The sequence below is a fragment of the Poecilia mexicana genome, unplaced genomic scaffold, assembly GCF_051168715.1.
Source record: "Poecilia mexicana isolate PSO_F unplaced genomic scaffold, ASM5116871v1 scaffold_20, whole genome shotgun sequence".
Classification (NCBI taxonomy): Eukaryota; Metazoa; Chordata; class Actinopteri; order Cyprinodontiformes; family Poeciliidae; genus Poecilia; species Poecilia mexicana.
Genome location: NW_028263389.1, coordinates 6,153,449 through 6,165,488, shown reverse-complemented (window position 1 = coordinate 6,165,488; position 12,040 = coordinate 6,153,449). Strand labels below are relative to the sequence as shown.

General features: G+C 40.5%; 1 protein-coding gene across 1 annotated transcript; it reads left to right on the top strand.

Moving 5' to 3' along the window:
• The first annotated feature begins 6 nt into the window (after positions 1-6).
• Positions 7-11,196, top strand: cngb3.1 (cyclic nucleotide gated channel subunit beta 3, tandem duplicate 1). The gene is made up of 19 exons (XM_088001166.1): positions 7-97; positions 1,025-1,178; positions 1,798-1,861; positions 3,266-3,277; positions 4,482-4,624; positions 4,713-5,012; positions 5,103-5,311; positions 5,820-5,870; positions 6,164-6,250; positions 6,342-6,406; positions 6,497-6,619; positions 8,217-8,358; positions 8,456-8,615; positions 8,715-8,812; positions 8,930-9,013; positions 9,086-9,204; positions 10,262-10,414; positions 10,518-10,668; positions 10,975-11,196. Exons 1-19 carry the CDS (start codon positions 14-16, stop codon positions 10,996-10,998), a joined length of 2,223 nt encoding a protein of 740 aa, XP_087857292.1. The 5' UTR covers positions 7-13; the 3' UTR covers positions 10,999-11,196.
• The last annotated feature ends 844 nt before the right edge of the window (positions 11,197-12,040 follow it).

The window sequence follows — 12,040 nt, the reverse complement described above, 5'->3', positions numbered from 1 at the left end:
AAATCCCTCCAGCATGTTCAGCAGGTTGAGGAGATTTCTGGGCGCTCCGGAGCCTCCGCCTGCCCCTGTGACCGCCCCACCAGCCCCACCAGCCAAGGTAAGGCCTTGTCTGTGTTTATTTTCTTTTTCAAAATTCACTTAAATTCTTCACTTATCTTTTAGCTGCAGCTAAAAGATAAAACTCACTGAAATATGAACTGGATGCCTGGATGGCATTTCTCTACGCCTGATGATGATCAGTGTAAGCAGCTTGGCACTGATGTGGAGAAAAGCTCCTGTTCTAGTTTTTACTCACATTCTCGCCTATGTAATAATAATTATTATTATACTCGATTTCTGGCCACAGCATTGAGTTTTCTGCTCATTGAATCAGATTTATTTATTCTGTACAACTTCATTTTTTTCTCACTATTCAACTTTGAGCGATTTGGATTTTGCAGCCTCCACCTTCTCGGTTTACTTTACTGGAAAATTACTAAAATTATTTGTCTTGTCGTGCTAGAATAATAAAAGAGGATTTTTTTTCTTTCAAATTCTGACATTTGAAAACATTTCCTTAGCGTTTGGTAGAATTGCTCTAAACTCTAAGACCTTTTGGGTCAGATGTTTTGTCTATCCTTCCATATACTTGTTTTGGGCCAAACCCCCTGACAGAATTGCTGTAACTTTTGCCATTTAGCTAATTTTTAGCTGACATGGCGTCATCGTCACCTGTTTTGTGTTCAAGCTTTAATTTCCTGGCTGATGTCTTGAGATATTGCTTCAAATTCTCACAGGATGCTTTTTCCTCCTGCTGCCATCAGCAAAACACTCCCACAGCATGACGCTGCTTCCCCTGTACCTGTAATTTGGTATAAATTACAATTTGATCCCAATTTAGAGATCGGTGATCATTAAAGCTTTGGATACTTCCAAAAATAATCCACAGCAAAAATAATTGAAACTTAAGTAGAAAGGTACGGGGAGGGAAAAACTGATCTGAGAGAAACGTCTAACAGATTTCCCTTGTTTTGACAAATTGCAGGAGGAGAAGTTAACAGAAAAGAAAGATGAAGAAGCCGAAGAGCCAAAAAAGACAAGCAAAAAGAAGGAGGAGGAGAAAAATGAAGAGAAACAAGAGGAGCAAATAAATGAGCAGAAAAAGGAGGATGAACCCAAGAAGGAAGAACAGACAACTGGTGAGGAGTTGTTAAATTCATGTGTAGTTGTATTTGTAGTTTGTTTTACTAACTTGCACAGACAGTTTTTGCCTTCACAATCTATCTATTTTCTTTGTCTTCTCACTTAAGTTGTCTCGCAGAGCCACTCGGCAAAGCATTAAAGATCACACATAGCATGTTGGACTGATGAACGTCTGTTCAGTCATGATTTTCTGACACCAAACCTACAGTAATTGCTGTTTTGCCTGGACCCAGTAAAGTTTTGCACTGATCATAAGGAAATCCATTAAAATATATATGTAAAGTGTGTTGAATTTAACTTAAAGAAATTTGGTAAAGTTTTATTTCTTTTAGCATGCTGAGTGTTGCATATATGGACAGAAGTTTGAATTTGTTTTAAATTTTCCATTTCACACGTGGACAAAATCGTACACACAGGCTCCGTCGTATGGATGCACCACTGATGATGAGTTAAAGTGGCTGTATGAAGTTGACATATTTTACTAACTGGTGGTATTTACATTACATTTACCTTTTCACCACCATGGAGAACACACGTTTTCTCTGCCTCACCTTTTTAAAGTCTCAAGACTTAAAACCGACCCAAAAGTTTTTCTTAGCTCTTTTCTTTTTCCAGGTCCTGCTCCTGTGCCTCCCTCTCCAGCTCCTGTTGCTCCTGTTAACCCAGGAGGGGCTGAAGGGTAAGAATGTGGACAAAGTGATGCATGCTGGGAACCTCAATCAGTTTGAGTTAGAATCAGCTTAAGAAACATTTCAGAATTGGTAAATCTGAAGTTTTGAGGTGATGTATATTATTTGTTTGGATTCATGATTGGAAGGGATCCCTCTTCATTTAGAGTGGGTTTTGTGTTTTACATAAGCCAATTTAAAAGAGTGAAAGTTGGACGGTAAATGTTTGCATGAATACAGAGAAATGCAAAGTAGGAAAATCTAGTTTCTAGATTCTTTTGACCACACAAAGGACGGTATAATAACAACAGAACCTTTCCGGATATATCCATCTGCAGAACCATGAAGATCCTAGCGTTCCTTTTCAGAAGCTGATCTATTCAGAAGCATCTAAATATCCGTGGCTGAATCCGTGGGATTTCGTAACTTGGCGCAACTTAGCAAAACTCAACTGCTTCACACCACAATGCTTTTTTGCGTCCTCGTAGGGTGTTTCACTGTAAGGTAATTTTACAACAGAATCAGGACTAAACATGATCTACAGTTTGAAGACAGTAGATCTATTTAGATTATACCCCACATCCCGGGTCACTTTGTCCTTCCACACAGAGATCATTGGCCTTGTACACATTCAGGTTAGGCAGTCAGGGTTGCAGAACCAAAGTCTTGTGACCAACAACTTGCAACATTTGTCAAGCTTAAGATTTCCTCTGTGATAGAGGGAGTTTCTTTCTGCCTTTTTTTTTTGCTTTGTGCTACATTATACTAGTTCTACAATCCTGTATTATTGTTTATTACAGCTGAGGGCGATTGGAGGTTTGTTAGAACTTTCCAAGGTGGGCCAGGGGTATAATATTGGCAGTTCGATTTCAACCCCTTTATTTTCATGTTAGGGCCTTTCAGTTGATCGCAAGGCGTGAAGTAGGTCACAGAATGAAAAGAGGAACTGAAAGAGACGAGAGAAATGAGCTTGTAGCCTGGAACGGACTCCTAAGCAGACAAGCTAGCAAATGACAGTACCATGTTAAACACAACGGCATGTCATGATGAAACGGTAGGTAAATGACCTATCTGCCTGCATATGGAACTAAACATGAAAGCTCAAGTCAGTGTTTATAGCATCTTAGTCAAAATGGCACATCACTAAAGCTTAGAAATGCAATGAAAGCATCTGTTCCCAGTACTAATCTAAGAAAAACTTGTATTGACAAGAAGAATCTCCTTTGACCTAAAGTCTAAAGCGCTGGAAAGCAAAAGTTGTGGACAAGTCAAAGACAAAGTCGCTGAAAATAGAAATCCAAGAATAACCCCGAGGCAGAAAGAAGCCTAGGCAAAGAAAGACAAAGTAAATCCTGTGCTGCTTAAGGCCAACGCTTCCAGATCGTACTGCAGGTGCAGCCAGCCAACTCAATCAGTGATCAGCCACTGTATAAAAAGGCTTGGCCAAGGTTAAATCCCTCCACATGAGTTCACTAAATTAGCTCCAGTACCTATTTTTATCTCTGCACTATTGTTACAAATAAGCAGTGCTTTCTACACACGCAGGTTGCAGCATTATTGGGGCCTTGGTGTGTATTATGGCTAAAAAGCTTGAGATGATTCAGTGATTCCAGTCTTAAGTGCAGCAGAATCACTTTTACCTGAGTTTAAAACAAGATGACTGATATCTGCTGCCAAATTCATTTAGTGAATGATTGTGCACATGAATCAGTGTGGACAGGCTAGTGTGAAATTAAAGTAACAATCCCAAGCCTTCAAAGATTTCACGATGTGAGTGACAGAGATATTTCTGAGTCTGCCCTCAAGTGGTGACAAAATGCCATGACATGTGCAAGGGGTTGCTTAAAAATGTACTGAGTAGCTAAAACTATCAATAAGGCCTAATTGTAATGGAATAAACAAGATGTGTTTCAATTCAGTCTCTACATAATTGGTTTCTTTCATATTATAAATGATATGAATTTAATCTGTTTGTCTTTTAAAATGCCTTAACGTGACATTTGTTGTAAATTGCTGTACGGTTGCATTCAGTCGTAAACAACTAAACGTGAAAAGCCGAAACAGTTTCTGTAGGTCCATGTTACAGAATCACAAACCCTGATCCACCTGTGACCTGCAGCGTGACTCCTAAAGCAGGAAAAGCAGATTACCAGCTTAGTGCTGCGTTTGGGACTTAGGATGATCTCAGACCTCATTCTTTTTTTTCTTTTTTAATTAATAATTTTTTTTTTTTTTTTTGCCAGATTTCATTCACATGTAAGCTATCGCTGATTTGAAACAATTAGCTCTTTTTTTTTTTGCCATCATTGCATTCAGCAATATAAATATGTATTATGAGACATTCATATAAAAGTAAATAAAAATCATAAATTTCAGGATTTATCCTTACCCCTTGATCTTTTTTTACATTTTGACACATTCAAAATATAACTTTTTGGCCTCCTTTCATATGGAAAAATTAAAGTCTTGGAGTTTGTGTTTTATGATGCGAGTCCAAGTGGTAGGAATATTTATGCACTGCATCAGACTCTCACATGTTATTTAGCATATTTTAACCAGCAGCTTCTCTGTGTCTCATTCTTTCAGCTGATTTTTTTTTTTTTTTTTTTTTTTTTTGCTTCCTGTTTTCAGAGACGACCCCCCGGTGGTCTACTCCAGGTACGCAGACGAAGTCCTGAGGAATGTCATAAAGAGTTTGAGAGAACGAACTGAAATCCTCAAAGAGAAAAGTATAGACCCTTATGCCACATCTCCAGAAATCACTCCACCTGTTAGTAAGTGTTGGAAATAATCAGGGTCAAGTCGGTAACACGGAAACGGCTCTGGAGAGTTGTTGTCTTTTTGACCCCTTTGCCTTTTCAGCACCCATTTTGAGGAAAGAAGACTACATCAGACAGAAGGAAGAGGAGCGCATAGCAAAAGAAGAAGAAGACAGGAAGAAGGCAGAGGAAGCAGCCAGAAAGGCGGAGGAGAAAAAGAAGAAAGACGAGGAGAAACGACTGGAGGCCGAGAAGAAAGCAGAGGAGGAGAGGCTGGCGGAGGAGGCCAGGAGGAAGGCAAAGATTCTGCCGGACATCAGCTGCTCGTGCTTTGACGTCCTCTTCCATCCAGTTGAGGAGAAGATGGACACCGTGTTGGGAAGCACCATCGATCCTTTCACGGGTACACGGAGCCAGCAATGCAACGCCAAAGATCGCATCTGGTCATCGTCAGCTTGGAAAGCCTCAAGTCTCTCTTCGTTTCTCTCACCAGATCGTCGGTATATCTCCTGGTTGACGGTCGTGGCCGTTGCGTACAACTACAACGTCTGGTTCTGCCCCGCCCGGCTGGCCTTCCCGTACCATAATGACACAGTCAACCCATTCTGGATATTGCTCGACGTCCTCTCCGATGTCGTCAACGTCATTGACATCGTCGTTTGGCAGCCGCGACTGCAGTTTGTCAAAGCTGGAGACATTATTGTAAGTCCCAAGGTATCTCTGTCCGGGCGGTTACAGAGATACCTTGTGTCCGGGTATCTTGTGTCCGGGCAAGACACAAGTCAGTTTTCGTCATCAGAAAGTTTTTTTCCCACCGTTTTCTGTGACTGCAGGCATGGCGCGTCGAGGTTATCGGTGCTAATTCAAACACTTTTTCAACTTTAGTTACGTAATAAACTGATTTGAACAAGATCTGTTATTTAGTTTTTGTTGCTTACAAACATATTTTTGTTTATTTTGCTTCAAATCCGTAAATTAGATAATTATGAGATGAATCAAAGAAGAATCTCAAAAACAGCAAAAATGACCAGACAGACTAGACTAAATGTGACTTTTTTGTCTTATTTTGTTTTTGCAAAATTATGAAAAGCTATAAAACCCTTCCAAATCCAAGTTTTTTTTTTAAACAAATCCTGGGTGCACCCCCATTTTTAAAAGTCCAGATACATTTTAACCATTCGTAATTCATATTAACCCTTTGTGCTTTCAGAAAGATAGAGCTCTGACCAAAGTGCATTATCGGAAATCCTATCGATTTAAGGTAAGAACGTAACTGCGTGTTCCACATTGAATTAAATATTCAAACCTAATACAGTGAAAAAAGTGGTTTTCTTTCCTGAGCTATGCAGCAAATGTTCAATGGAAAACCTCCATCTTTCTCTCTCAGATCACATTCCTTAACTTCGTAGGAGACTAAGGAATAATAATTTAGTTCACTTCGACCAGCACATTTTCCCTTCATGTATTACAAAGTTTCTTCTATAATTTAGTAATTGTTTCATTAAGACAGGTAACTTTAAAAGATTCAAACATTTCTTCTTTTTTTTTTTGTAGACAGACATGTTGAGCATCATCCCTTTCGACCTTCTCTCTCTACACTTCGGCTTCTCCTCCATTTACAGATTCAACCGCTTCATCAGGGTAGGCGGCCGTCACGTTATCTCGGTTGAAACGTGAAATTCTTTCTTTCCCCACTCGACTTTACGCGAGTCCCTCTGTCCGTCTGTTTCAGATAGACTCTTTCTTTGAGTTCAGTGACCGACTCGAGAGTATCATGGCCAAAGCTTACATCTGGAGGTAAAAGCTCAACGCTAAACATCGCAAATACAGGATTAGATGGAACCCACGTCTGGTGTTATTAAAAGGTTATTTGGATGTCTGGTGCAGAGTGGCCCGTACCACAGGTTACCTTCTCTACATGCTCCACCTCAACGCCTGTGCTTACTACGTCGCCTCAGTGCACCAGGGTCTGGCTTCCACTACATGGGTGTATGATGGAAAAGGCACAGCGTATGTACTTTTTATCTTTGACTCCTTTAGAAAGTGTTGTGTTTGTGCGTAATCCAAAGTGGCAACCCTTCTTGAAGCCTCTGTACGTGGCGCTGATGGCCTGAAGCAGAACGTAACATCTCTCATTGAAATAAAATCAAGAGGTGTACTAACTGTGCAAGTTCATGTTTTTGCAGCTTAGTTTAACTGAGTGTCAAATGTGACAACAACCAGAAGGTTCTGTCACATTTACGTTGTGGATTGTCAAACAAATTTTAATATCACAGAGTGATATCTCGAGTAAATACAGAAAACAATTTTAAAATGAGGATTTTATATGAGCCCAAACAAACCTGATCCTATGTGAAAAAGTAGCTGACTGTGCCACGCAGGACGAGAACATCTGTCATCAAACTTTGGAGCCAACTGCTGGCGGGTTTTTGATATGGCTGTGGAGGAACTCTGACAAACTCAATGTTATAATAAAGCTATAGTGGATGGTTTTGTGCACAAATTGCCCTAACCATCACCTTAAAAGTACCAACAACAGAAAAAGAAAAACTTTTTTGAACTCTTTGGAGTATGTGCAATAGCTTGTAAAGGTCACAATTTGTTGTATTATAAACCAGTCTTTATTTATTGAAGTTGGAGCACAAATTACACTATTTTTTTTTTTAGTTCCCATTTTTAAATTTATTTTCTTGGTCATACAACCGCAGACTGAGTCCATGTGGTCCTGAGTGAAAAAACAGAGGTGACTATGAAAAGTTCAAATTTGAAATCACATGCATAAAAAACTCTTCTGGGCCTGTTTTTCGGTGGCCAAGTCTCTTGGCAATCTCCATGAGTTATTATCCCTCCTCCGCTCCTGCTGACTCGGCTTCCCCTCTAGACTAGTGGCAGCAGTCTGGTGCTGCCACTGGTCGTTTACAAGAGCGGTTGTAAACAGTAAAATGTGGAAGCATCGTTTGTGATGATGTTCTGAAGGGGGAGTGACGGAAATAATAAGAGCTTCTTAAAGAGACAGAGTCGTATTTCAAGGCATCTGATAATGCTGTGACGCGATTTCAGATTTCTTTTAAGTTATTTTTTATATATAAGGTATTTTCATAACAATAAGGTGGCATAGTTACACTAAAATGCCTGGAAAATATGTAATGACTCCTTCCATTAAAGTTTGGAATAGGTTAATTATCTTAATCATTGATCTTTGGATAATTTTCTTACTGCAGAACTGAGTTGCACTTGATCTTAAGGTCATGACCTCTCTACCTGATATGCAGATTTCATAGACGTCATAAAAGTCCCAAAGAAGTTCTAAACTAATCTAAGCCATCCGTTAAAAAACCCTTTGTGATTTATTCAGATGATTCTTAGAAACTGCAAGTGATTTTACGCATCACTTCTTAGAATGAACTCCGTGTCTGCATACCCTTCACTTTAAATATTCTTTCTTTCCTATAAATAATTCAACCAGCAATAACGGCATCAATAATTCAGCTTGAGTACAAGATGAGTTTTAAGGGTTTGTTACCTTAAATCAACTGAGCCGCTGCATAAACACAAGCAAGTTTACAACAGACCAGATGAAAGTCGTTTCTCTGCCGTTTCCTGCCAGGTACCTGCGCTGTTATTACTTTGCAGTACGAAGCCTCATCAACATCGGGGGCCTCCCGGAGCCGGTGACTCTGTTCGAGATCACGTTTCAGATGACCAACTTCTTCGTCGGCGTCTTTGTGTTCTCCAGCCTGATTGGACAGGTGGGATACTTTTTTATTTTCACCCCAGAGAGAAGGAAGAATTCGCACTTGTAAAACATCTGGAAGATTAAGGAGAGTTTCTGTCTCTTCCCTCCAGATGAGAGACGTCATAGGAGCGGCCACAGCAGCTCAGGCGTACTTTCGCGCGTCGATGGACGGCTGCGTGGAGTACATGAACACGTACACCATCCCAAAGCTGGTCCAGAACAGAGTCCGCACCTGGTACAACTACACCTGGGCTTCTCAGGGGATGCTAGGTGTGAACTAATGCACTTCTACAATCAGTGAAAGACTGAAAATAAATGCTAAGCCGTTGCACACCTGTGAGAATCAGAAGGCTGTCTCGACCTCTCCAGATGAGACGGAGCTTCTGGACAAGATGCCTCTGGTGATGCGAATCGCCATCGCTGTGGATATAAACCTGGCCACCTTCCAAAAGATCCAGCTGTTTCAGGTGACTCAGACTGAAAAATAAAGAATACGTTGTTTTAAACTGAAGGGCCCGTTTGCAGAAAATGATCAAAATCTGAGCCAACTGAACTGACGTCGCTTTAACTGGCGTCTGTTTCAGGGCTGCGACCAGCAGATGTTGGTGGACATGTTACTGAGGCTGAAGTCCATCATCTACCTGCCAGGAGACTTTGTGGTGAGGAAGGTGAGAGCGAGTCGCGCTACGATGAGGTTAAGACCGAGCCGCGAGCTGACGTCCTGCCTTCCCCCTCTGCAGGGCGACATCGGGAAGGAGATGTACATCATCAAAAGCGGAGCGGTGCAGGTGGTGGGAGGGCCTGACAACAGCATCGTGTTTGTAACGCTGAAGGCCGGCTGCGTGTTTGGAGAAATCAGGTCTGGGACGGCTCGGCCAACACAGAACTAAAGATGTGAATCGGCACTTTAGCAGGCTGGAAAGATTACACTCCAGCCTGATTACCAAGTAATTTCGGTTTAGTTTGGAGTGAAAATGTCTGTGAAATATTCCACTTGAAGTAAGATAAAACTAGCTAAGAAAAGTAACTTTTCAGCAAGAAATAGGAGATTGTTTTAACTTGTCAGTAACTCCTTAATATTGACTAATTACTACCAGCTTCAGTGGCAGATTACTTCACTAACAAGACATTTCCCCATGTTATAAGAGAAATAATCTGCAAATGGAACTAGCACTTTTTCATTAATATTAAGAGAGTATTGACTATGTCTTGCTGAAAAGTTACTTGTAAGTCAGTTTTGTCTTATTTCAAGTGTGTTAAGATAATTGCACTAGAAACTAGACCAAAATTACTTGGTAAGATTTTGTTTTTGCAGTGAACACAGCAAACTTCAGTGAAGTTTTAAAAAAGACAGATCATTTGGTGCACAAATTTGAAATTGCTTTAATGCAGGATCAAACTCATTCATACCGGCTCAAATATATACCCTTTAAAAATTTGTGGAGAAAAGTCTAAGTAGCTTCCAGTGGATATCTGACCACAGTTTGAGCTCATTTTAATACGCTACAAAAACACAAAATCTTACAAAGTATTTTTTGTCTAGTTTCTAGTGCAAATATCTTAAATCTTGAAATAAAACAAAGCTACTTTGCAGCAAATTTCAACCATTTCAGGTTCAGTTGCAGAGTTTTAGAGATAGTCCTCTGTTTTCATCATTACATTTTGTGCAATGCAGGAAAGTCCCACAGCATGATCTTCCACCACCATGCTTGCCAGCTTGTACCATTATTGTTTCTATCTGAAAACCTCATGTTGATTCTAAGCATAACATCTTCGCCAGATTGTTGGATCTTTGTCCTTCTCAACCACAGCAGGAGCAGCTATGAGGACAAAATGTACCTATTTTTTCTAGGTACATTGCTGCACCGCTGGAATAGTTATCCAGTAAGACTTCACTGCTGTGCGTTTGCCTGTAGCTTGCTGCAGTCTGCCAAAGACGGAGGGAACCGGCGGACAGCTAACGTGAGAGCATACGGCTTTGCGAACCTGTTTGTTCTGGAAAAGAAAGACCTGTTCGACATCCTGGTCCACTACCCTGAGTCCCAGAAGGTTTTGGCCAAGAAGGGCAGGTGAGCGAGTCGCTTTCCGGGGAAGCAGTTCTGTTCTGCAGAAGTTTATGTAGCCAAGAATCCACTGAGCGTTGCTCACATGTGCTTTCTGCGATCCTTAAAGGCAACTGGTTAAAGCCAAAGCTGCAGCAGGGGCTCCAACCAAGGACGAGAAGCCGAAAGGTCTGACTCTGTTTGGACAGAAACCCCCAACGCCGAAGCTCCTCAAAGCATTTGGCAACCTGCGCAAAGCGGGGCTGCTCGACAAGCTCAAGGTGAGATCTTCATGACGCGCAAACCGATGGAGAATTTGCAGGGTGAAATTGTTACAAAACAAATAACTTTTTAAAAGAAACCAAGAATAATAGTGTGCCTCTGACTTAGGTGAAATTAACTTGTTTCCTTTGTGGATATGACAAAATACTTAATTTCACATTTGGTTTTTTGCTGTATGATCATTCCACTCTGAAAAGTAATAATTCATATGTGTCATTAAAAAGCTCTAAAGATGATGTTAATGCCAGTGATTAGTTCAATGTAAACCATCTGAACGCTCATGTCTGGTTGTCTTCTGTTTACAGAAAGGTGCAGAAGAGGAACAATAAGAGACGGAAGTTGCTTAAAGTTAAATGTCATCATGTACAGTTTTGTAAATTTGAACTTTGATTATTGCAACACAAATGAGGGTGCAGATTTGTGACAGCTCCTAAGATTTCTGATTATTTACCTTGGACATTTAGGACAAAAAAAAGAAAAAATATAAGTAGAATTTAAATTAAAATTCAAGTCTATTGTAACAAGTATTATTGAGTCATTTAATAGTTTTTACCTCACCAATTGTGTCATGGTTTAAATTTTCTGCAGGTTTATTGTCAATTTGGTGGTAGCTCCTTAGTCTCCCAGACTGTTTTACTAGAAATTAGTTGATTACATAAGATTACAATAGATTCCACTGGAAAGAATCTTAACAGACGGGTACAGATAAGCACACCAATGCTATTCCTCACTCACCGCTTGATAGGATATTGAGGCCACGCCCTTTCCGTGCGTTGTTGCGTCAGATCCGTAATTCCCGTGCTGTACTATGGGCTCTTTGCGCCTCAGCTTCCGCGTTCGGGGTAAAGCGGCTCGATTGTTTCCGATCCAATACAAATATCATTTACATTAGGTGCTTGCAGGGCTTGGCCAAGGTTTGTACATCGATCCGAAGCCCCAACAAGTCAGCTGGAGAAAGGTTTTAAGATGTTCGCCTCGTTATACATTCACTGACACGAAGGTGAGTTTTACTTAAACTTTGTGGCTAACATTAACGTTAGCTTATGCTAGTAGGCAATATTCTCGGACATTGTTCTTGTAAAAATGTGCTATTTAAGTATCTAAACATTCTAAAGGACAATGTATTTATCTTATTTTCTAGTATATTATGTGTGTTTATTGTCGTTAGTGTCACAGACTAACGGGGAGGTTACGGTTCAGGCTTTTTACTTCCGAAGCCTGACGAAGCACAACAAGCCTCATAGCTTGACAGTAGCGCAGCTCTGGTGTCAGAGATCTGGTTCAGCTGTTAAGGTTCAAAGTTGCTGCTTTTAGAAAAATATGACCGTGTTGCTTCATGTCTCCGTGTTATTTCGTTTTATTACCTTTGCA